Raw genomic sequence first — 26423 nt, 5'->3', positions numbered from 1 at the left:
CACTTGATAAATATTCTTTGAGCACCTGTGCTAGGTGCTGGGGGCACAGCAGAGAACACGACATCCAGAGTCCCTGCCCTGGTGGACACTGGTCTCTCTCACACATATGATCGGGTCCACCTGCCCTTGAGGGGAGACCTGCTCAGGGCCTAGGGCAGGGGTGTGGATCCCCAAAGGCTGGGCGACAGGCAGGCATGGATCAGGAAGGCCTTCTGATGGACCAGTCCTCAGAGAAGCCGGCCAGCCCTGCCCAGACGGCAACCCTCCCTTTGCAGGGGCTGTGACGTTAGCAGCTGTCTTTCCTACAGCTCACAGGAGTTACAGGATGAAGGCAGGCACTCATCTTCCCCCAGGCAGGGAGGAACGCGAAAGGGAGGGAAGGGAGGAGGCTGCTAGGTGATGGCTCTGGACTGCTGGGGGCTTCTCCAGGCAGAGAGCACTTCCTGCTATTTCCACCCAGCCACAAGCCACATGCCTCCCCAGAGGACGGCCAGGCGTGAGCAGAAATCCAGGAGCCACAGGCCTGTTTCCCGTCTCTGGACCTGCTCCATCTCCAGCCTCTGAGTCAGGGTGCCCCAGACCCTCACTCCACCCACGTGAGCAAGGTCCCTGGGGCTGGGGTTGCAGCGCCCAGACTGTGGCCCCTCCAACTTCCCAAGGAAAGCCTCTTAGCTGCTGGGTTCCATCTAAGAAGCGCAACTAAATTTTGCCAACCCGCCCCTCAACGCACCGCGGACTGAATGAGCAAAGATCTGATCCAAGATTTCTGTTTGCCTAGTTTCTTCCTTCTTTCGGCCTGCAGCACCGCACCCACTAAACACACGCGCTCACACGCGTGCACACGCTCACACACACACACACACACACACACACAGACATGCACGAGAGCACGGATCTCTGTCCTTGGCACCTGCATGACCAGAAGCGCCCCCGGAATCACCGGAAGGTGCGGCAGGGAGGGGGCAGGAACCTGGGGGAGGGGCGGAGGGGGAAGGGGCCGCGGCGTAGGGGGCGCAGAACCGCCGGCCCTCTCCCCCGGGGTCTCTCTCCCCTTCCGCATCACTTCTCATAGAACCCCCGCCCCGCCCCCTCGCCCCCAGCCCCCACCGCTGCGCCTGTGGTCCTTAGCACCGGTTATTACACATTGTTACACAGAGATTCATTGCACTGGGGGCAGAAGGGGAAGAGAGCCATGGGAGGGAAGAGAGCGGAGGGGAGGCAGGGAGGAGGGGACGGAGGGAGGGAGGGAGAGAGAGCGCGTGCGAGAGAGCGAGAGCCTCCTGGCGCTGTCGCTGGAGAAAGGGAGTGACTAGTGGCTGGGACTGGAGGGGCTGGTGAGGGAAGGGACAGGATGGCTTAGAAGCCTCTGCCAACAGGACCCCACGCAAGAAGAGGCTCTCGGTACAGTCCGAGGCTGCTGTGATGGCTGGGGTAGGAGGGTCCCCTCCCGGTCCCTGAACACCCTTGCACCACCTCGGAGGGACACCCCAGAAGTTAGCATCAGTGGGACTTGGAAGCTCCGATCTCAACAAGTAAGTTGTCTTCTTTCCTCCTCCATTTCTCCCCAGCTCACCGCTTCTGGAAGGCAGGATGCGCTTTCTCAGGGTGCCCACTGCCTGGACAGCAGCAGGTTCCACCCCACCCCCCACCCCCCCACACACACGGCCCTCCCCCACCCCCGGCACCTGGCAGTTTGGGAGCCTCGGAGACAGGGAAGGGCTTAAGGTTGGTCCAAAGTTCAGCCAGGAAATCTGAGCTCTCTGAAGCCAGCGGCTGCCCTGGGCTGGGAGTTCAGCCTTCAGAGGGCTGTGAATGTGGCTGTTCTGTTCTAGAGCTGGGATACTGGGGTGCTGAAAGCCCCATCAGTGGTGGGAGAGGCCAGGGCAGTGGGGAGGGGGCAGCCTTCCTCTGGGCAGTGGCTCTGCCTTCAAGTGGGGGTGTGGAGAGCCAGGGCAGGCGCCCGGCCCCTGCAGCCTTAGATCCCAGCTTCATCGCGCTCTCTTTTAAGTCTGGCCAAATTGGCAGCATGACCATGCTGATTCTGCCCCGCTGCTGCCCCATCACTTCCTGCGTGCCTCCGTATCTCTTTTGAAACATCTTTCGAACTGTTGAGAAAGGCCAGGGGCAGGGTTAGGGACTAGGGAATGGCAGCATTATCCCCGTGCTCCCCAAACCCGGGTATCTCCCTGGAGAGCTGCGGTGCCTCTTCTCAACCGGGGCTCTCCCCCCGGGGGCTGAGGGGCCGCCTGTGCACGGCCAGCTCCTTGGACCGGCTCTGGCCCCCAAAGTTCCAGGGTCTGTGCCAAGCATCCAGTCAGGCAAGGCCAGCCAAGCACCTGTTCTGAGAGTCCTTTCAAACACCAGCAGATGCACAGGCACACGAATGTTTGTTTGGGGTCAGACCAGGCCCAGCACTTTGCTCTCGTCTGAGCCTTTTAATGGAGCAGATATCATCATCCTCGATCTACAGGTGAGAAAGTGCAGCTGATGGAGGCCACATAACTTGCTGGAGATACACAGCTTACAAGTGAGAGTCTCACCTGGGCCTGACTCCAAAACGTACCCCTTTTTCATCACTAAGCTACGCATCATAGGGCTTTCTGCTTCACAAAGTACTTCTCCATGTGGGAGCCAGACAGTGAAAAGAAGCTAATATTTATGAACCAAGTGCTGAGCGGGACACACTCATGTGCATAAATCTGGACTCCAGTCCTGTGACACGGAGGTCATCCCACCTGCGTTATAGATGAGGTTGAAGCTTGGAGAGCTGTGAGCACCAGTAAGTGGCAAAGTCATTAACTTCTAAACGCTTGTCCTCTGGCTTCAAACCCAGATTGTTTCCACTGTCAGATAGCAAGTCTGCAAGGTGTTCTGGCCTTCCCAGATCCACACCTTTGTGTATCCACCAGCAGTGTCCTGTGCATTCACGTACTTGAAAACTGCGTCTACATCTGTTTTTTGTTTTTAAATCAGTTCAGCAACCATTGATTTGATCTCCTAGCATGTGCCAGGAATAATTAATTTTCGAACACCTTGGAATGTGATCATTCAGGCAGGGAGGGTTCTGCTTTCCACTTAGGAGAATGTTAGCAGAAGTTTGCATTTTCTGAGCCATCCTGGTTGAGTAAAACCCAGGTGTAAATCCCATCAGCTGGCTGACGGAGGCCCTCAGGCTTCCTAGAATCTGGAGGGAGAATCTATCAGAGCCACGGGTGTAGGGGGTGTAGGCGTTAGAGAGAAGGGCCCTTGACTAGGCTCTGACGTGAGAGAAGCATGCTCGGCCTGACTGCGATTCTCAGCTATTGATCTGGCCTGAGATGGCCTCACCCCAAGGCAGGGCCCTCAGAGGAAGTGCTGGGGCACAGGGTGGGGGTTGCTTCTTGGCAATGACACCAGGGAATCGTCACTTATTGAACACTTTCTGTGTGACCTTAGGCGTTTCATGCATGTGATGAGGTTCTGGGTTTTTTTTCCCATCCAGTGCTTTTCCCACTATTCTTCCCAGCCTCCCTTGACCTCACCTCATCCCACCCCCTTACACTATCCTGGACCACACAATCTTAGACTAACTTCACAGAGTAGAGACTTGGAGCCTAAAGCTAGGAAAAGACAAGCATTCTTTCACCTTGGAAGGAGTATTTAGGGACATTTATCAAGTGTTTACTACTTCTCAGGCTCCATTCATGAATTATGAGATTGATAATAAATTGTTACAACAGCATCAATTATTAGAACAGCACCGGAGTCACCGCTGAAAGAGGAAACATCCCATAGAGAAATGCTCTGTGCTTTCCACAAAAGTACAGGGCTCCTGATCTCCCCGAACCGTGTTCTAGATTCCCTGTCTGGCTCTCCGACAGAAAGGGCACCACTCAGACACAGACTCTCCTGGGCTCACGGCAGCCTTCCTTATTCAAGCAGCCTGCCAGCAGGAAGCAGAGATGGGTGAGCTCCGTCCAGCAAGCAACACAGCAGGAGGAGGAGGCGAGGATGACATGGGAGGGGAAGAAGGGCCGCACTGCCTAGGGAGTCCCCAGAGCCCTCCCGCCTTCTGTGGCAGCAGAGTCAGATCCCAGTGGGATGCACTGACTTGGGCTCCCCTGAGTCTGCAGGCACACCCTGAGCCTTCCCTCTGTGGGTCCAGCAGCATCGGTGTGGCCCTGTGACCAGCATTCTCCCCCCAGGATGTGTAGCAGGATCCCCCTCCTGGGGCTATCTGCCAGTGCCTGCCGGGGTTTCGCATCCAGGAGACACTAGAGATGCCCTAGTGGCCCGTGAGGATGCTGACCAGCAGCACGAGACAATAGCAGGAGTGCCGTCCTCCCTCCCTTTGGCTCCAAAAATGGCCAGGCTATCGGTGCCTCCTGTCGTCAAAGCCACCAGCAGTGTCCTGTGCATTCACGTCCTTGAAGACTGCATCTACATCTGGTTTTTTGTTTGTTTTTAATCAGTTCAGCAACCATTGATTTGATCTCCTAGCATGTGCCGGGAATCATTAATTTTTGAAAACCTTGAAACATGATCATTCGGGCAGGGAGGGTTCTGCTTTCCACGTAGGAGACTTAGCAGAAGTTTGCATTTTCTGAGCCAACCTGGTTGAATATTTAGGCTGCGGATGGGAGGATAATGGAGAGGAGGGCGGGGCCCAGGAATCCATTAGGTGGTGGGAAGGAGCCATTTTTAGATTAGATTTCCACTGTGTCTGAGCTGCAGACAGGCTGTTGGGAGCCGGGGCCCATCATCAGATGTCTGTAAGACTGTTGTCAGCCATGGAGGAATTGTTCTGTTTTTCCTAAAGACAAGATAAGAAGAATGGGAGTTCAGACACAAAGGACTGTAGGGAGACACTTGCAAAAAGAAAACAGACCTGAATGTATTTCTCTAAGAGAACTGCGGAGTGACTTCCTCTGGAATAATTTTTAAAACAGAGGGGACAGCTTCCCTTCCTGAGCTCTGGCTGCCAAGGGATTCAGTGGTTTCCCCTGCCAGCGCGGCCCAGCTTATCTAGCGCTCCTACCTTGACATTCTGATAAGTGAGCTATTCTAGTCCACAGAGCCCAGGACGGCAGCTACACGTGCCAACGGCCGTGTCGAGCTAAATGTCAGAGCCAAACCTTTAACACATGACCCTGGAGAAGCTGGCTTGCGCATCCATGTTAAGTTCCATCATCATTCCAGACCAGAGCAGGCTGAGGGGCAGAGTTCAGGGATATCTGACCAGTTTGGCAGGTGGCAACAGCACTTCCTGGTCACCCAGGGTCAACCCATGTGGTGGCCAGGGAGGCTGTGGGGGGGAGTGAAAGGGGAAGTGGAGGGTGGTGGGTCAGAGAGAAATGGGTGACAAGGACACGCTTTCAGGCTCCCATTCTCATCTCCTGAGACTTGCTTGTTTGGGGCTGTGTGTGCCACCTGCCCTTATGTCCTCTCTCACCTTTCAGGCCGCCAACCTTAAAGTCAGGTAGGCCCTGATGTCATCTATGTTATTTCTTGCTGCTCATAAAGGAAAAGAGGGGAACGGGCAAGAGTGGAGACGTGTGGTCCGGGGGCGGAACCTGTGCCCCAAGTGTCGAGCTCAGAGTCTGCTCGCCTCCCAAGACTGGGCTGTTGAGCGCTTGATCCCCAGAGCTTGGCCAGCAGGAGGGTGACAAGAATAGCAGCGACAAGCTTCTGCCTCTGCCCCCGGAAGCTGTCGTCCAGCAGGGGTAACAGGTCCACAGGTGCCCAGGTCTGAGGGACCTCACAAGCAAGGCCGTGACAGCCAGCCCTCCCGGGCTAGCACAGAGCAACCCCGCCGGACATCAGGGAAGGCAGGCCCCCCAGCCACGAGTCAGGTTGCTTCTGTCACTTTTGAAAGTGCCCTTCATTGGATGAACTTAAAAAGGTCGCTCACATATTCCTTCAAAAATATGCATGGAGGTCCTACCCCAGGTCAGACCTTGTTTAGGAACTTGTGACAGAAGGTTGGGTCATTTACACACCCTGCCTTTCCTGCCTGGAGCTCTCCCCCAGGACTGACTGGGGGAGGCAGACCTGCCCATAAACTCATTACAGCATGGGGGAGGGGGTGCATCGCCAGAGAGTTACAGGGGGCCAAGGAGGGCCCACAGGACTGGGAAAGGCTTTCAAAGGGGCTCAGAAAACCACGTGTGCTGGTATAGTAAGTTGGGAAACTGAGTAAACCAGCTTCTTCAGTTTTGCTCTTTTTTCAAAATTGTTTTCCCTATTCTAGTTCCTTTTCCTTTCCATATAAATTTCAGAATAATCTTCTCTTTGTCTACAAAGAGAATCTTGTGGGATGTTGACAAGAATGGCATTAAATCTATGCATCGGTTTGCGGAGCGCCAACATCTTTACTGTGTCGAGTTTTGCTGTCCGTGAACACAGTATGTGTCTCCATTTTTTAGATGTTCTTTGGTTTCTTTCATCAGCGTCTAGTAGCTAAAAGAGTTCTTTCTGATCTGCCCGGAACTAACTGTGTGACCTTGGGCACATCACTTAGTTCCTCAGACCTTCATTTTCCTTTCTGTAAAGTGGGTATAAAAGCACAGCAAAGGGCAAATAAGGTAGACCTCTCTTCTCTGTTCTTTCTTTCCTTTCTCCCAACTCTTGCTCTGATGCCCCACTCACTTCTCATCACTGTGTCTTTGCTTTCAACTGTTTGTTGTCTTAACCATCTTTCATGCCCAGCTCCTTACTCTAAATCACTTCCTGTTTCTCTTATTCTTGCTGCTTCTCCTAGTCACTCACCCTTCTGTGATGTTCCTCTTGTTCCTCTCTATTGCATCCCGTGGGGGCTCGCTTTTCCTTGTTTTCATTAGACATAGCATGTGAGCCTAGGGCCGGTCAGCCTGGGGTCAAGTCCAGACCTATAACACTAGCTTTGGGTCAGTTTAGTCACTCTCCCCTGTGCCTCTATTTCTTTATCTATAAACAGGGGAAACAGTACTGATCTCGCATCTTTTCTGAAATGATTAAATGAGTCAAGACATATAAAGCATTTAGAATACAATCTGATGCATGGAACACCCTGAGTGGGTTTCATATTATTACTGTCATGCCCTGAGTCTCTGGTCCTTTCTCACTGGTTCTCTTATCTTCTGTCACCATCCCATCTTTTTCACTTGTATGTAAGTCTATTTGTATTCACATTATCTTGCTTTCTGGATACTGTCTTCTCTGCGCTACTGTATCTCATAGTTTCTGATCGTCATTGATAAATTGGCACCAGCCCAGGAAGTCTGTCCCTGGGGCTGTTGAGAGGAAACGAGTGGTTTTTCATTTTGATTTAATTATTAAACTGATTTATTATTTAATGCAGAATACACACTCACAGTGCAGGGTTACGGTGAAGAGAATGTATTATAACACTTCTGCTCACTTTCAGAGAGCTAGCCGGCTTAGAAGGGAAAAGTACTGGATGGACAGACACAAATGTGGGGAAAGTGTAAAATGAATTAATTTGATTTTCATGCCCATTTTTTTATTGGAGTATAATTGCTTTACAATGTTGTGTTAGTTCCTGCTGTACCATGAAGTGAATCAACTATATGTATACATACATCCCATCCCTCTTGAACCTCCCTCCCACCCCCACCCCCACCCCCATCCCACCTATTTATGTCATCACAGAGCACCGAGCTGAGCATCCTGTGCTTTACAGCAACTTCCCACTAGCTATCTTTTTTATGCCTGGTAGTTTATATATGCCAATCCCAATCTCCCAATTCGTCTTTGCCTCCCCTTCCCCCCCATGCCCACATGTCCTTTCTCTACATCTACGTCTCTATTGCTGCCCTGCAAATAGGTTCATCTGTACCATTTTTCTAGATTCCACATATAGACGTTAATATATGATATTTGTTTTTTTCTCTTTCTGGCTTACTCCAGTCTGTATGACAGACTCTAGGTCCATCCACATCTCTACAAATGACCCAATTTCATTCCTTTTTATGGCTAATATTCCACTGTATATATGTACCACATCTTCTTTACCCATTCATCTGTCATTGGACATTTAGATTGTTTCCATGTCCTGGCGATTATAAATAGAGTAATGAAAATAAAAGCAAAAATAAGCAAATGAGACCTAATGAAATTTAAAAGCTTTTGCACAGCAAAGGAAACCATAAACAAGGCAAAAAGACAGCCCCCAGAATGGGAGAAGATATTTACAAACAAAGCAACAGACAAAGGATTAATCTCCAAAATATACAAACAGCTCATGAAGCTCAGTATCAAAAAAAACAAACAACCCCGTCAAAAAAAGGAAGGCCTAAGTAGGCAACTCTCCAAGGAGGACATACAGATGGCCAAGGGGCACATGAAAGGATGTTCAGCATCACTAATTATTAGAGAGATGCAAATCAAAACTACAATGAGGTATCACGTCACACCTGTCAGAATGGCCATCATCAAAAAATCTGTGAACAATAAATGCTGGAGAGGCTGTGGAGAGAAGGGAACCCTCTTGCATTGTTGGTGGGAATGCAAACTGATATAGCCACTGTGGAGAACAGTCTGGAGGTTCCTTAAAAAACTAAAAATAGAACTACCTGTGACCCAGCCATCCCACTCCTGGGCATATACCCTGAGAAAACCACGATTCAAAAGGACGCATGTACCCCAGTGTTCACTGCAGCACGGTTCAAGCCCTTTTATTCATGGTTTTTCATACATCTCCTGCAGGAGGCTGGGAGGGTGACTCTGGACTGTGGTCAGTAAGCCCTGGCTGAGTATTAAGATGTATTAGATGTAAGGACCCATGAGGGCCTGCAGCAGCCAGCCAAGGAGGGAGACGAATGCTCCACCTTTGGGACAAGTGGGAGCCAAATGGGTTGGGAGTCTCAGTCACAACTGCGGTTCCACAGATGCACTGCCCCACAGTGACGTGCTTACGAAACATTCAATTGCTTGACAGGTGCGTGTGATTAAGCCTTTCAAATCCTTCGTCTGTATCTGGCATTAGGCCTGATTTTTGCCCTTTTAAAAATTAGTGACTATATTTGGACTCAGATATACTCAACTAGATCTTTTAAATACCACCAAAATGATCTTCTTGTCTATTTCCTCCAAAGAACTGAACTCCACGAGCAAATGCCAGATCTTCTGCTCTCCTTTCAGATGAGAGCTCTGTCTTCCTTTAAACCCCCTTCAGTGAAACTGTTTCATCCTTCTCTCTGCTTTTTATCTGTTTCGTGAACTCCCTGTGTTTTCGTGTCTTTAATGACAGAGTAAGCCTAGGATTAGGCCACAACACTTCAAATAAGGTTCATGTTCCTCTCCAGATACCAAAAAATAAGGTTTTCTTCCTTCCTTGGAATCGTGGTGGAGACCCCTCCGGGGATGCCGTCTGAATGAGCGGCCTGGTCTGGGCTGCCTGAGGTTCTGAGGGCCCAGGCTCACCCTTTTGGCAGCAGCGGGTCCCTTCTCTGTGTGGCCAAGAGTCAGGGCCACCTTCCAGACCTATTGTTAAATCTTCCAGCGTCTGTATTACCCAAAACATCACAGTCTGTGTTTCCGTGTCTACAGTGTCATCATGGTGGGACTGATTTAACCAGCAGGTGTGTGTCCTTAGACACCTAGCCAGCTACAGGGTGGGACTAGAATCATCGATCAATGCTCACACACCATCCCACAAGTTCTGAAAGAGCCCCACAGAGCGGCCTATTGTCCTTACTTATTATTGTCCATAATAATTCCATAGAGTAGTAACACTGCTATTACTTCATACCTCATACCTGCCCTTGGCCACTAACAGTTCGGATTTGGGGGCCGAGTGCCTTATGCTGGTATTTAGAGGGGTAAAATTTTCCTGGTAAAGTAGCAGGTATTTCATTGACATTATGATTCCTGTGGATATTTCCATTTCTTATACAGGAAAGAGACCCAGGATAGGGACCTCTGGGGTGATGTGCAGGTCAGGGCAAGGTACGTGGCCAGGAGAGTTAGGATGATAATTCAGGACCAAGATTGTACTCTGTCTAGTGCTCTGGACTTGGATGGACGTTGAGGGGGAAAGCGTGGACCCTGCAGTCAGCCCACTGTCAGTTCAAGTGGGTCCTGCAGCTTCCCAGCCATGTGACCTTCCCTGAGTCTCAGTCCCCTTATCTGTATAATGGACACATTGCGCTTTCTCCACAGTGTTGTGGAGATGACTAGGTGAGTTAATACACATAAGGCACCTGGTTCAGAGAAGAACACACTCACACACACACATACACACACACACTTCACTTCCAAGGCTGCTCCACAAAGAAATAAAATAAGTCAGCATAACCCACTGCAGGAAGTAAATTGAACACACGTTTAAAACAAAAGCAAAATGAGTGCAAAGGGCATGCAGGAAGCAGTGCACACGAAATAGATGCTCCCTAAAGAGGTGGCTCTTGTCAGGGCATGTCCGAGTCAAACCTAGGGACAGCTGACTCACCTGGGAGCAACCCCAGCCCTGCAGCCACACCCCCACCTTGACTTTTTTCTAAACAACAATCCCACCCATGCTGAGAGATGGATTCAAGGGCTCCCCTAGGAGGGGACCCGGGATGCCTGAGCAGGTGGGACTGGGGAGTCTGTGACAGCTCCCCAGGGAAGGTCATTCTGAGCAGTTGGATGCAGCAGGGCCCTCATCACCTGAGCCTGTCCTGCCTTACACAGAGGCCCCCCTGCAGAGCCTCAGCAGCTCAGCAGTCAGGATGGTGGTGTGCAGGGACATCAGAGTGACCAAGCATCCCACCTGGCAAGACCTGTTCCTCTATCCACATTCCACTGAAAGCCTCCCCACCCTTCTCCTGGTACATGACCCCTCACGCAGTCACGGGACAGTTTTATTTAATTTTCATTGGAGTATGGTTGATTTACAACGTTGTGCTAGTTTCAAGTGTACAGCAAAGTGAATCAGTTAAACATATACATATATCTACTCTTTTTCAGATTCTTTTCCCATATAGGTCATTACAGAATACTGAGTAGAGTTCCCTGCACTATACAGTAGGTCCTTGTTAGTTATGTTTTAAATATAGAGGTGTGTATATGTTAATCCCAATCTCCTAATTTATCCCTCCCCCCCCTTTCCCTTTAGTAACCATAAGTTTGTTTTCTGTATCTGTGACTCTTTCTGTTTTGTAAAGAAGTTCATTTGTACCATTTTTTTAGATTCCACATATAAGGAATACCGTATGATATTTGTCTTTCTTGTCACGAGACAGTTTTGCATCCCAGAGAGAGGGATGCCAACGTTTTGTGTGCTGTGGCAGACCTTGGCAGGATCCTCTTTCTGGGGCATTGGGCCTGCAGCAGGGCCAAAAGGAGCACATGTTCCCCGAGCCCTCTTGAGTCTGCGGCATCGAAGAGTGTCCTGGGCACAAACCAGCACGTGGGGTCCACCCCACTCCTCCCGCGGAGCCCACAGCCCTCTTGGTCCAGGATGACCTGCACCGATTACATCCGAGCCAGAGTCAGCTCCTGACCTGCCCCACTGCCTGCCCCACAGCTCCCCCCCAACCCCAGAGAGAGCACTCCCTCCACCTTCTCGAAGCATTTATAGTCAGAATCTCTAACCACTGGGGACCACGTCTGCCATCAGTGAGGTGGAGGACGTAATGCTTCCCCGAGACCTTGCTCCCTGCAGTATATGTGCAAAGGGTGTGACTGGGAGGAGAAGGCAGGTAGACAGAGGATGCATGGTGAGAAGAGGGTGCCCTTTGCACGATGAAGGGGCCTGAGGTGGGGGGGAGCAAGGCTGTGGGTGAGCAGACGGGGCTGGTTAGGACCACGGCAGGAACTGAGCAGCAGCCCGTTCCTGGTCTCTTTGCTATTGTGTGAGTCCCGCATTGGCCTCCTGGCTTCCTTTATACGGAGGATTAACAGGCTGCGTTCACGGCAGACTCATTAGTGCAAACAGGAGGCTGTGCAGAGAACTTACTGGCATTACCACAACCCTTAACACCACGCTCAGCATAACTCAACGCCAAGCCAACATGTGCATGCGGGGAAAGAGCCTCTCTCCAAATCGGGAACCTAGGAGTATAAATTGGCAGCTGACAGAGTGCATCTGACTCACAGGTAGATTTTCTTTGGCTTGCTCGGTGTTTCAGAAATTGTCGAATTAGTTGTCAACATTGAAAACAAAATTTCCTGTTTAAAAGTCTTCATTTATAGCTTCTCTGGAAAAAGAAAGTAGATGCTGCCGCACCAGCTCCACATTCTTGCATGATGGTAATTGGTGAGAGCTGAGCAATGCCGCCTCCTGTAGCACCGCACGTGTACTCAGCTCACCTCAGGCCCCACCACTCCCTATAGTGTCCCCAAAACCCAGAGCAAGTTTTGACTGCATTTACCATGTGTTTGTATAATTGCTTTTCCTAGAATAGGAATTATACTTTTTAAAATCTTTTTCATCGCAAATGTGGAAACGAAGGTCTGAGAGGTCTCATATTTGAATAACAATAGGAGAAAGCACGTTGTCTGGTCAATACACACATGTGGTGTGTCTGTGCTCAGAGAAGCAGCAGCCCCGTTCACTGCCCTCACTCATCTGCCTTTGGAGGCGGCAGAGTTGGGTACCTGCCTCCTGGGTTCCGGTTACTACAGCATACACATGTTCCCACTCAGGAGGGACAGGTATTGGCCCCATTCCTGGCAGAGGCAGACACGTCTGAAATGAAGGAAAGTCCAGCCAGAGTTGTTCCTTGAGTGGCCACCTGTTAGCGGTCTCTGGCCTGGGAGGGGCCGGAGCGTCCACACAGAGATGCTTCTGGGAGCGAAAGGGGCACTTGGTGATTACGCCAGGACACCAGATGTTGGCTGGGACATGTGGACACCCTGTCTCCTTGGAGCAATTGGGGACCCGTGTGAGCAAATACTGCTGTAGTGAGAAAAGTCCCGGAGCAGCTGTAAGCACGAACAGGGGGCTTTCAGCTCAGAAGGAAAGCAGGAGAGTGAATGGAGGAGAGTGAGGAGGAGAGGGGGAATGGCCCCACCTCTACGCGGCAGCCTGGGCAGAACAGCAGCATGGCGGTAAATCGTGAACTGGTTTGCAGTACGGATTGGAATGTGTCGTCAGCTGCCTCCTGGACCAGGTGTTTCAGAGCTGCATTTAGAGGCTTTAGAGTCAAACGTCTTGCCACTTAATAACTGAGTGGCCTAAAGTAAGTTACTAAATCACTCTGCTTTTGTGATCTGTAAATGCGGCTGCTAAGGAGGACTTAATAGAGGTTTGAGCATTAAATGAGACAATACATAACGCCCCAGCACAGAGGTGGCCCGTAGCGGGTGTTCAGTACGTGAACTTGTATGATTGTCCGCTCCCGTGTCTCACGTCAAGAAGACTCAACTCACCCCTCCCACTGGGCACCCTCTTACCAGGTCTTTCCTGACTCTTCCTCACCCACTCGGGCCAAGCCGAATCAGGAACTGCACCTCGGTCCCTCGGTCGCTCTCTGTTGCACTGTTTGCCTGTATGTCCCCACGATTCCGTGAGCTCCTGGAGGGCAGAAAGTAGAGCAGGGGTCCTCAGTCTCCACTGCCATGAGAGCGGCCTGGGCCGGGCTCCCAGGGTGTGGGACCCGGGCATCAGCATAGCGTCCAGTGCTCAGCTGTCCACAGCGGGCGCCCGGGGTGGAGACTGGCCTGAGGACCAGCAGCATCAAGGTCACTGGGAGCTCCTTGAGAAAATGCAGACTGTGGGAACCCCAGACCTACGGCATCAGAATCTGCATTAATTTAACAAGACCCGTGTGAATGGAAAGCACAGGACGGGGCTGAACTGCTGCTCCACTTCCGTACACGCCCCTCCAGGGTGACCGTGCACAGCTACAGGGGAGGTTCAGTGGGGTCACCGACTCAGGGAACGAATGAATGAATGAATCTTGTTTGTCACAGTTTCCGAGGGGCTTTCACGCGTGTGACATCACATGTGCTGTCACCCAGGTACTTTTTGAACTTGGGTTGAAAAACGTAAAACCACAAAACATCCAGGAAATAAAGAATAGACTCCCACTTAAGTTGATAAGAACAAATAGCTGCAAAATGGTGAGCTTTTTAAACACAATACCTGCTGGGTTTTTAAAGATGTATTACTTCTGAGCTCTTTGCCATTAAACCTCAGAATGCACTACAAAGAGTTTTGTTTTTGTTTTTAAGATTAGTAATTATGAAAGCTGGGAAACCAGGGCTGGACCCCTGGGAGGAGCCAGCCCATCGGTGTGGTTTGGGCCCAGGCTCTGAGGGGCTGGGGCTGCTGGCCGATTCCTCCTGGGTGAAGAGGGGTTCGGCCATCGTTTTCTGGGCCAGTCCCACCCATTCTGGGCCAGCCCCTGGGTCTTTCTACACCGGGCTTGAGGTGGGCAGCTTGCTGGCTGAGGCCAGGCACCTGCTGCTTCTTCTCGGGCCTCTGAGCTGTCCGGGGACCAGAAAGCACGAAGGTGGCTGGAGCAGCCCTTTCCAAACCCAGTGGGGGCATTCAGCCTGAGACAGCCAGCTGGGAGAAGAGAGGTCATGGTCACGGAAAGTCAGGCTGGCGACCGGGTGCCCCGGACCCTGATCCCATGCTCCAGGCCACTGTTCTCAGGGGTTCCCTGTCCCCCCAGTTGCCTCCCCTCCTCCTCTTCCCTCGCTTATGCATGGAGGAGGTGGGTCACGTGCAAGAGAAATGTCCTGATCTGAGCACCAGAACCATCTCTTCCTTGGCATGGAAAGAGCCAAAAGTGAGTGTTCTTAGAAGGTTCTTCAGGCACAGCTTTTGGGGAATGGGAGTAAGGGGTTTCCCCACCAGGCCGCCATAGGGACCAGGGCCAGCTAAGACCTCTTTCTCCCCAAGCCGCAAATGCCAATCTGGTGCAGCAGCTGTGGAATCTAGACGCTGTGTTGGGTCTTAGCTCCCAGCAGACACTGTGTGACTCTGGGAATGTTATTTAAGCTCTCTCCTAGTTCCCCACTTTGTAAGGTGATGCCCTCCTCACAGGAGTGAATGAAAAGAAACCACATGGCAGCATGATGCTGGCGTGGCAGGCACAGGGCCCTGGTGGTCCTCCTTCCCCGTGCTTGATGAAGCTCTCCTGCCTCCCCACACACCCACACCCACCCCTAGACAGAGAATAACAGAGCTACAGCTTAGGAGTGCTCCCATCAGCCACGCACTGTGCACATACCTTTCCTTTTCATCATCACAGTAACCCTCTTTGGCTGGCACTATTGTCATCCCCATTTTACAGATAAAGTAACTTAGGCTTACAGATTTACTTCCAGAAAAGTCACTTCCCTGGAAGTCCTTCAGTTCAAGCTAAAGTAGAAAACTGGGCAATCTGGTGCCTAACTCTTCATTACCTGGTTTCCTCTTCAATCGCATTTTAGTTGTTTATTTCTGCATCACATCTGACCACAGATGTACTGGCTTAAAACACTGTTGGTTAGCTCACAGACCTGAAGGTCAGAAGTCCAGGCACCACGTGATGACATTCTCCACTCAGGGTCTCATGAGGCCGAATCCCAGGTGTCAGCAGCTGCATTTGCTCTGAAGCTCAGGTCCTCCTCCGACTCCTGTGGTTGCGGCAGAATTTCGTTCTTTGCAGTGGTAGGACCGAAGTCCCCGTTTCCTTGCTGGCTGTCAACGAGGGGCTGCTCTCAGCTCCTGGGGGTCACCCACATTCCTTGCCATATGGCCTCTCTGTCTTTAAAGCCAGCAAAGGGAATGTCTGTCTCATCGAATTCCTCTCGTGCTTCCAGGCTCCTGCTTCAGGAAAAGCCCAGTCCTTTTAAGGGCTTATCTGATTAGGTCTGGCTCACCTCAGATGATCTGCCTTGCTTAGAGTCAACTGGGCCAGAATACAACCCAATCACAGGAATGAGAATCCCGTCCCCAGCTCCAGGGATGTACAAGGAGTGTTTGGGGGCAGGAATTGTGGGGGCCTCTCAGAATTCTTCGTACTCTCGGGACTTCCCTGGTGGTCCAGTGGTTAAGAATCCCACCTTCCAATGCAGGGACGCAGGTTTGGGGAACAAAGATCCCCTATGCCATGCCAACTAAGCCCATGCACTCTAGAGCCCACGTGCCACAACTAGAGAGAAGCCTGCGCACCACAACTAAGACCCAACGCAGCCAAATAAATAAATAAATATTTTTAAAAAAGAGATGTAGGTAAGATTAAAAAAAAAAAAAAGAATTCTTCCTGCTTTCATGTGCCCTCTCTGTTCCGAGTACATACTCTACCAATAAGAACTTTTATACTCCTTGCTCACCTTGAGTGTCCTTGAGGGCATGGGGGCAGCTTATTCATCAACCAGTTTGGAGTCTTCTCATGTTTAAGAAGCAGTACAGCCATATAGATTCATATAGAACAGTATTCGAGTGTCTCAGTCTGAGAAATGAATATATTCCCTCCATTACTCTTCCTCCAATCTCATCCTGAATCCCGAATCTCAGGGAATACAGACTTTGACCCAGCGTATCTAAGAGAGACAGAAGGAAATCACTAAGGGTGCCTACTATACCCATTTCACAGTAGGAGAACTGAGTCTGAGACAAGACTCCCCAGGCCAGTGCTCTCTTCAGGAAGCCCTGCTGGCCCCCAAGTGCAGTTGCTATCAAGCTGCTGCGTCCATGACTTTCTAAAGCACCCCCATGACACAGAGTTTTCTTCACTAAGGGGGATGGGAGGTGTTTTTTGGATTCTTTATATATAGGTGCATTTAAATGGATGTCAGATTCACTAATGCATCATCTAAAATACAACTGCCTTTGATTTTGCCTCTTTTGATTCTTCCTCCACTTGTGTTTTATATCAAAGAGATTAAACCATTTTGCTGGACTTGAAGCTCTGTCTTTCCCAAGAGCTTTCATCGTGTTTCGGCACAGCATTCCATCCAGGGACGCAGGAGAGGATGAAAGACGAAGAGCAGTGTTGGGCTTGATGGGATTGAATAGGATTTGCTCAAGTCAGAGCCCCTCCCTGGCCCTGCAGAGAGCAGCGCCCACACTCCGCTAGCCTCTGTTTCCTCAGGTCCCTGGGTTCAAAGAGGCAATGCTAGAATACAAACTATACAATGCCTGCAACCCTCTTACTGCTTTATCTCCAGCTTTTAGCACAGCAGTTGAACAGTTATTAATAGGTCCTCAATTAGTGCTTGCTAAATGGATGCATAAATTAATAGAATGGATCTTGAAAATCTGATTAAGAATCTTCATTGTCCATGAAAACCCTTTGGAATTGTTGGGCCCACAGCACTGGAGGCTGAGATTTCTAGGCTGGGAAATTTGCTTACTCTTAGAAGGAATCCAGGTAGACAAGGAATCCACCCCACAGATGGCACTGGGGCTTTAAATACCTGACTTAGATGCTCCCTGCCTCTGTCTTCCTTAAAATGGGGCTATGGTGAAATTGCATTAAATTTCAATTCAAGGAGAGTTTGTAACTATTTACATTTCTGCTTATGTTTGTTTTCATATATTCTTTCCCTGGGTCCCCATAGTGACCTCCAGGGCTGGAGGGGTGAAGGATATTATCCGAGGTTTATAGCAGATCAAACTGAGGCAAAGAAAGTTCAGACTGTTTTTCTTTGGATCACAGAGCAAGTATGTTGTAAGCTGAGCTAGAATCCAGATCTCACCCTGGGTTGAGCGAGTAATAACTCCTGCGGAGGATTCCAGCTCACTTGGAGAACGGGTGCCAATATCAAATCAGAAGCCAACCTCTTTTCCTGTCTGCTGGACGCAAAAAGTTTTCAGATCTGGGTTGAGGTGTCCCAGAAAGCCTTTTTCTGTTTGCAGTACAGAACAAGGCCTTCTCCTGCAAGAACGTGTGAAAATATGTTTAAAAATAAAGAAGGAAACCGTGCAGAAAATCAGCAGAAAGCTGCTTTCCTGAAGGAGCTGAGGGTAGGGAACGTGCCTGCCAGGCGCCCCGGCCAGTGACGCATCCTCGCTGGTGCTAAGCCTGCCCTGCCCCACGTCAGAGGCTCCGGGAGTCAAAGGCAGCATTCCTAATGGACCCCCGTCTGGATGCCAGCAGCTGGGTCCGCAACAGCCCCCAGAGCCTCAGGATCAGCCGTACTTCTCCCCGCTTCTGGGCATCCCTGGTCGGGTTCTCAGTAAACAGTCTTCTAGCTAAGGGGCAAAGCAAAATCAGGCTTGGGACTGTGCAAAGCAGCACCAAGCATTGCCTCCTGGTTTCATTTATCTTCGTAACTGCCAGGCAAAGGACAGGGAGCAGGTGGTCTGTGCAGAATGGGAAATGGCCAGCGGATGTCTGACACAAACAGCACTTCCTATGACCCTTCAGTATGATATTTTAAAGGTTACTTGAAATTGCAGCAGCCACCCAAGCAGCAGAGGAAAGGTCTGCCCCTCTGTGATGGGTGAGCTCTTCCTCACTCAATCAATCAGGCAGTTGTCTCGTGGTGTATAGAACTTTCATCCAGGTTGTTCTATCAGGGACACAGTTTCCTGGGAAGGGGCATACTGTGAAATCAAGAGCTTGCTTATAAAGATAAAGAAGGGCTGAATGACAGTACCCCCAAGATCAGAAGCGCCTAGAACCTTCTGGAAGGAGCAGCTCATTAGTCAGTCTGAGCCTTACAACCTCAACGTCTGCAGGCTGTTGCCTGGGTGGTACTGTGAGCACCTGGGCTGGAGCCAGGCAGACCTAGATCCAAAACCTAAAAGTCAGCCACTTAGCACCTGAGCTTCATTTTCCTTGTCTGAAAATGGAGGGATGATAACAGTGCTGGTGTAAGAGCTCTGCTGTGAGGATTAAATGAGCTCACACAATATCAGCTTCTTAGTGTGGTGCCAGGCTCAGGTCTGGGCAAACACTGAAGCTGTTGCTGCCGTAGAGAGTCTAATGGTCCTGCCCAGCTTCGTCAGAGTCCTGGAGCACTTTAAATGTGTGTGAGTAGAATATCAGAAAAACTAGAGGCTGAGTACTACAGGATTCTGGGCGTTTCTTTAAAGTGCAGCAATATACTCCAAAATTATTTTACAGCCCTTTTGAAAACCTTGGGGCATGAACATCCTGCCATCTCAGTTTCTTAGAGGGCAGGGAATTACTGTATCAGAATTTTTAATGGCAGGTCTACACAGCAATTTGTCATATTCATAAGTGCTCAGAAATGGCCACAGACTCCCCGCTGAGACGCTGAGACGGTAGGACTGACCGCAGGGTGAATCAGACACATGCTGCCTTTTCCTTTTTTGTCTGCTGCTGAGATCTCAGATAAAAAGAAAAGAGACAGGGCGGGACAAAGGAGCTGAGGCACAGACTGGGCCCAACCAGCTAGAACCCAAATATCAGCTCTTCCACCTGGATGTCACTTATCCTCTTTGGGACTCATATTTCTTATTTATTCATCCATTTATTCAATAAGTACTTTTTAAGTACATAGTATGTGCTAGGCTATGCTCTGGGTACTTGGACTGTATCAGGGAACAAAACAGAACAAAAACTGAGCCCAGGGGAAGCTTACATTCTAAAGGAGAGAGAAAGAGACTGTTGGAAATAAGCCTGATGCCTGAGCATACAATGCAGTGTTTCTATCACAGAGATTACAAACTCTCACTCCTACAGGTTGTTGTGGTGATAACAAGTGACTGTCCACGTGTCAGGCATGGAATACAGTAGGCATTTAATAAAGTGTTGCAATTACTATTTTTTAAATTTCTCCCAGATTTCTTTAAAGCCTCTAAACACTAAATGTGAAGTTTGCACCTAGAAAGTGTTCATATATTCATTTAACAAACAACTATTGAGCCTCCATTATATGTTAGAACCTGTACTGGGTACCAGGGATATAAGCCAATAATATGAGAAAACATGGTCTCTGCACTGAGCATCCTCCAGGCTGCTGCTGGTCCATGCCTATTGGTCCACTGTGCACTAGAGGGGAGGTCTTTGAGGGCAGAGTGAGCTTGAAGTTCAGGGTTTCTGTGAATCAGAACAGTCCACCTCACTGATGATGTCCTTTTTTAATTTTATTAAAGTATAGTTGATATACAATGTTGTATTAATTTCTTCTGTACAGCAAAGTGATTCAGTTATATATATATATTTTTTCTTTTTCATATTCTCTTCTATTATGGTTTGTCACAGAATATTGACTATAGTTTCCTGTGCTATACAGGAGGACCTTGTTGTTCACACATCCTACATATAATCGTTTGGATCTCCTAATCCCAAACTCCCATTCCTTCTCTCCCGCACCCCCGAGCCCCTTGGCAACCACAGGTCTGTTCTCTATATCTGGGAGTCTGTTTTTGTTTCATAGATATGTTCGTTTGCATTGTATTTTAGATTCCACATATAAGTGATATCATGTGGTATTTGTCTTTCTCTTTCTGACTTACTTTGGTTAGTATGATAATCTCTAGGACCATCCACGTTGCTGCAAATGGCATCACAGTGTTTCACTCCTTGTGTGTGTCTTCTTTAGCCATTCGTCTGTCAGTGAACATTTAGGTTGTTTCCATGTCTGGGCTATTGTAAACAGTGCTGCTATGATCATAGAGGTGCATGTATCTTTTCGAACTATAGTTTTGTCTGGGTATCTGCCCAGGAGTGGGATTACTGGATCATATGGCAAGACTATTTTTAGTTTTTGGAGGACCCTCCTTGCTGTTCTCCATAGTGGCTGCACCAATTTATTATACACTCTCACCAACAGTGTAGCAGGGTTCCCTCTTCTCCATACCCTCTCCGGCACTGTTATTTGTAGGCTTTTTAATGATGGTCATCCTGACTGGTGTGAGGTGGTAACTCATAGTAGATTTGATTCGCATTTCTCTAATAATTAGTGATGTTGAGCACCTTTTCATGCACCTATTGGCCACCTGATGATGTCTTTTTTTAATTCAATGTACTCCAGCCATGGCTGGCGATTCTAGGAATGCCATGAACCAGGATATGGAGATTGGGGTCACTCCCAGGGACCCTAAAAAGATTCCCAAGCAGGCCCGCGATTATATCCCCATCGCCACCGACCGCACACGCCCGCTGGCAGAGGGCAAGAAGCCCCGGCAGCGCTACATGGAGAAGAGCGGCAAGTGCAACGTCCACCACGGCAACGTCCAGGAGACCTACCGCTACCTGAGTGACCTCTTCACCACCCTGGTGGACCTCAAGTGGCGCTTCAACCTGCTTGTCTTCACCATGGTCTACACGGTCACCTGGCTGTTCTTTGGATTCATCTGGTGGCTCATTGCTTACATCCGGGGTGACCTGGACCACGTTGGGGACCGAGAGTGGATCCCTTGTGTCGAAAACCTCAGCGGCTTCGTGTCTGCCTTCCTGTTCTCCATCGAGACCGAGACCACCATTGGGTACGGCTTTCGGGTGATCACGGAGAAGTGTCCAGAAGGCATCATCCTCCTGCTGGTCCAGGCCATCCTTGGCTCCATCGTCAACGCCTTCATGGTGGGGTGCATGTTCGTCAAGATCAGCCAACCCAAGAAGAGAGCAGAGACCCTGATGTTCTCCAACAATGCTGTCATCTCCCTGCGCGACGAGAAGCTCTGCCTGATGTTCCGGGTGGGCGACCTACGCAACTCGCACATCGTGGAGGCCTCCATCCGCGCCAAGCTCATCAAGTCCCGGCAGACCAAGGAGGGGGAATTCATCCCACTGAACCAGACCGACATCAACGTGGGCTTCGACACGGGGGATGACCGCCTCTTCCTGGTGTCCCCGCTCATCATCTCTCACGAGATCAACGAAAAGAGCCCTTTCTGGGAGATGTCGCGGGCCCAGCTGAATCAGGAGGAGTTTGAAATTGTGGTCATCCTGGAAGGGATGGTGGAGGCAACAGGTGAGATGCTTTTCCTCCTTGGCCCCTCCCCAGCCCTGGAGCTCAGGCCACTGCCCTGACTCCACAGGGTGGAGCCTGGAGAGGGGAGCTCAACAAGCTCCACCCCTAAATGGTGACCTGTGTGTGTTGCAGGGAGGGGGTGGGGTGTACCGTTCCTCAAGATGGGGCAGTGAGAGCAGCTAACGTATAGAGCTTGCCCAATGTCTGGGCATGTTCTAGACTCTAAATACACAGTAGCTCATTGAATAAGATAGTTTCCTTCAGTTACAGATATGGAAACAGAGACACAGGCAAATTATTTGCACAGGAGCAAGCACTCGTAAGTCATGGAGCCAGAATGCAGGTCAAAGCCAGGTCACCCAAAGCCAGCATTGGTTTCCAACAGGCTACACCTACTGCCATCGTGGAGCAGGTGCCACCCAAAGAGAGTTCTGTGAGCAAATAACTTTGGGAAACATGGGGTTAAATGAAGGTGAACCGGCTTCTTACAGTAGGACTTGGCATTATCTTTACCTGTGAACCGCTGCCCCTCATCTTCCCTGTGGAAGGGGCTCCTTGAACACCAGTGTGCAGAAAACAGTGCATCACACCCACATGTGCCCGGCCGGCACCTCCCCAAGCAGAGGAGCCCCCACTGACCCTGCACCCACCTCTGTTTCCTCCCCTTCTCCTACCCTCCTTTCTCTGCACTCCCAGAGGAGCCTAAGCAGCAGGCCTGGCCCTAAGGATGACCTGTAGAAATCTCACCCAGGCTCAGAATATACATATTTTTCTAATCTGGCAACAACACTGGAGGGCTGGCTTTAAGCTCCTATTACAGATGTAGAAGCAGCTTCGTGCAGACAGGAAGGGTTCATACTCTGGTCTGTCACTAGAGCTTGTCTGCCACACCACACTGCCCCCCAAAACGTTGGGGGCCCGGCACAAAGGGGGCCAAACAAGGCTTCCTGGCCTCCCGGGAAGCTGGGTGTTGGGTGGGAGACTCGGACGGGGCAGCCAGAGAGCTTCCCGATCGGAGCCAGTGGAAGCCACTGGGGTGCGAACGGGCTCCAGGGACCAGGGCAGGGGATGCAGCTCAGCCATCTGCCGGGTCCCAGCCTGGCCAGGCGGCATATGGTGGCAGCCATGGGAGCCCTCGGGGCCAGGGCCGTCGGGAAGCAAGGCGTCTCCTCCTGCAGCGCCAGGGGCTCTGGTCATGCTGCCCTTGGTGCCGGGCTCAGATCAGAAGATGCGCTGAGATTCGGGGAAAAGAGCTCCCCTTTGAGGCCACAAAGGAGGGGTCAGGTCAGAGACGTGGGGACAAATAGGAAAGCGGTGCCTTACCATGCCCCCCGGGGCCCCCACGGCCACCCGCTGGCCCCTCCCATCATGTCTCAAAGTCAGGTCCTGAGGTTGACCTGCCCCATCCGGTTGAACTCCTCCCCTCCCATGAGCTGGGTTACCCTGGTCTGCAGGGAGACAGGAGAAGGAGACCACCTACCCACATCGGCTCTGATCTCACCAACGGTTGCCACATTCGTGGAGCCAAGTACGGTCTGTGAGTTCAGGCTGAGGTTTGCCCAGCGCAGATCTGCACAGCCTGCCCGTGTGAGTTTGGGCAGAATGCTCAACTTCAAGAGCAAGATGGAGGATAAACCTCAGAGGCTCACTGGGGGGTTAAATGATGAAATGGAGTAGCATATGTGAAGCACAGTGCCTGCCACCCAGAGGGGCTTCTGTCCTTTCTACATGCATTGGAACATGACTGTCAGGCAGACACATGGTTTTCCAGCCACAGAACAGCTGCCTCCCAAGAGATGGAATGGAGGAAGGGCAGGAAGACCCTAGGAGGCTTGGTCCAAAGCTCCCACAGAGGTCCCATCCCACTGTCTTTCCTGAGGCCCCCAACCCTGCAGATGCCTGGCCTGTGTCTAGGCTGGTCAGTGCCCAGCTTGGGTCTCTGCACCTTTGCTGAGCTGGGGTTGTCCAAGGGTGGAGGGGAGAGACCTGGCTCAGGCAGCACCCCAAGAGCAGAGAGCAGGCTGCGAACCGCAGCCTGTGGGGTGCACTGGGGTTGCCCAGCCCTGGGCACAGGGTGGGAAGCAGCCTCTGCCCTGGGTCTGGTGTGTGTGAGACCCCTGCAAGAGAACGTGCAAACTAGGGGGCTGGTGCAGGCATCTCCTTCAGTACCTGAAGAGCACAAACTAGGACCTTCCTTGACCGAAAGATTGAATATCAGAGAGCTGCTTTCCTGTGACCCTGAGCATAGAGGCATCCTCATCCATAAACAAAGCTGCCCTCTCTGGAGAGAAAGCAGCACCTAAAAATAACACAGGCACGCCAGGCTGGGCAGACGGGGCATGGAGGCACCGGGGCATGCTCCAATCAAGGAGCCACGCTCTCTGTGTGTGCGTGTGTGTGTGTGTGTGTGTGTACGCGTGTAGGCTTCTGCTCGTGTGTATCCACCCAAAACAACCTCTGTGTTTTCTAAATGCCTGTCAGCTTCTCTGGGTTCAGCCTCTCTGAATTTATCTTTGTTTAAACTCTTTTCCTGCCTCTTTTCTTGTCTCAATCTTCTAGAACACACACATTTTCAGGAGCTATGTCCATTCCTGAATTATCCACTTCAGTCTCTAGGAACACTCCAAAACCTTGCATTGTTAATTTCTAATTTTCTGCCTCCATCACACTTGGAGCTCCTTCAGGACAAGGACTCTGTCTTATTCAGCTTTCTATCTCCATCGTGCTTAGCCCAAAGCAGGTGTTCAACAAATGCTTGATGAATGATTGGGTGGATGATGGATGGACAGATGGATGGATGATAGATGAATGAATGGATGGATGATGGATGTATAAATGGATGGTGGCTAGATAGATGATTGATGGATGGGTGATTAGATGGATGGGTGATTAAATGGATGGGTGCATAGATGGATGAATAGATGATGAATGGATGATGGATGGTTAGATGATTGATGGAAAGATGAATGGATGGATGGATGGATGGATGGATGGATGGATGGATGGATAGGTAGAGAGATGATGAATGGATGGATGGGTAGATCGATGGATGATAAGATGGATGGATGGGTGGGTGGATGATGGATGGGTAGTTGGGTGGGTGATGGATAGATGGATGGATGGATGGATGAATAGGTAGATAGATAGATGATGAATAGATGGATGGGTAGATCGATGGATGATAAGATGGATGGATGGGTGGATGGGTGGATGATGGATGGGTAGTTGGGTGGATGATGGATGGATGGATGATTGATGCATGGGTGACTGGGTGGCTGGATGGATGAGTGATGGATGTATGGCTGTGGCCACTCCTAATACCTGTGCCTTCTGTTCACCCAGGCATGACTTGCCAAGCACGGAGCTCCTACATGGATACAGAGGTGCTCTGGGGCCACCGATTCACACCAGTCCTCACCTTGGAAAAGGGCTTCTATGAAGTGGACTACAACACCTTCCATGACACCTATGAAACCAACACACCCAGCTGCTGTGCCAAGGAGCTGGCAGAAATGAAGCGGGAAGGCCGGCTCCTGCAGTACCTCCCAAGCCCCCCACTTCCAGGAGGCTGTGCTGGAGCAGAACTGGATGCAGAGGCTGAGCAGGACAGAGAGGAAGAGCCTGAGGGTCTGAGTGGGTTCCGGGAGACCAGGGGCTCGGTGTGAGGACGACACTGTCCCCACTCCCTCCCCTCATTGGCTTCTCAAGAGCACAGATGCTGTGGGGCAGGCCGTGGAGGGGGTGAACTAGATGAGTGTGCTGGGGGGCAGCCAGGAGCCATGAGGCTCTGTGAGGAGGAGCAGTAAACCAGTCCTGGCACCTCCTGGCTTTTGCCTGGGCCCCCGTGCAGTGCTGCCTCTGCTCCCCTGGCCTCTGTCACACTGGCTAAGAGCCAGGCCAGGAGGGGTGGCCACACAATGACACACACAGGTGGCCTCTGTCCTCACACCTCTCTCTGCCAACTGCCCTGGATCACCTTTCTCTTTGGGTTCCACACAGCAACGGCAGCCTCCCCTTTCTAGGTGACATCTAGAGAGGGCTGTTGCCCCCTTTCTCTTATTCTGACCACCCTGGGCCTTGTGGATTCAGTGCGGGGAGATTCTCCCTACCTGGAAGCTTAAATCCCCAGTCCTCAGGGGGGCTCACAGACCTTCAGGATTAAGGTTGATCCAAGTTACGCAGCAATTCCTTGCAAATCTGTGACCAGGGACCAGTTAGTGCGCTACAGAGTATGAGGCCCTTGCTGATGGATCTCTGCATTACCTGTGAATTGTGTGTGCCCCACCCCCGCCGCTGTGTTCTGCATGTCTAATGTAGCCTACGGATCACCGCTCTCCTTAGGGTGACATTTAGTTGGGGCCCTGGGCCACAGAGCACTCAGGCACTTGCAGAGTCGCCATCTGTCACTTCCTGGCCACCCCAGCCACACTGTGCCTGCACCTCCCACCAAAGGGAGAACCCCAGCAGCTGGAACTTTGCTAGGACTTTGGCCCAAAAATCTCAAAGTACTTCTAAGCTTCACTGTGGTTTCCCTCACAATGTCAGAGAGCCCACGGTGTGATCCGGGGAGAACGCTGAGGTCAGAGGGCAGGGTGAGCCAGTCAGTGCTGAAACAGGGTTGGGTGGGGAGAAGA

The 26423-nt window shown here is 50.8% G+C and overlaps 1 protein-coding gene across 1 annotated transcript; it reads left to right on the top strand.

Moving 5' to 3' along the window:
* Positions 1–1310: 1310 nt before the first annotated feature.
* On the top strand, positions 1311–25942 carry KCNJ5 (potassium inwardly rectifying channel subfamily J member 5). The gene is made up of 3 exons (XM_057750429.1): positions 1311–1532; positions 20851–21789; positions 25132–25942. The coding sequence occupies exons 2-3, from the start codon at positions 20853–20855 to the stop codon at positions 25452–25454; spliced, it is 1260 nt and encodes a 419-aa protein (XP_057606412.1). The 5' UTR covers positions 1311–1532; positions 20851–20852; the 3' UTR covers positions 25455–25942.
* The last annotated feature ends 481 nt before the right edge of the window (positions 25943–26423 follow it).

The sequence above is a fragment of the Hippopotamus amphibius genome, chromosome 9 (assembly GCF_030028045.1).
Source record: "Hippopotamus amphibius kiboko isolate mHipAmp2 chromosome 9, mHipAmp2.hap2, whole genome shotgun sequence".
Lineage (NCBI taxonomy): Eukaryota > Metazoa > Chordata > Mammalia > Artiodactyla > Hippopotamidae > Hippopotamus > Hippopotamus amphibius.
The sequence above is the reverse complement of the archived record's forward strand: the minus strand, read 5'-3'. Positions and strand labels throughout refer to the sequence as shown.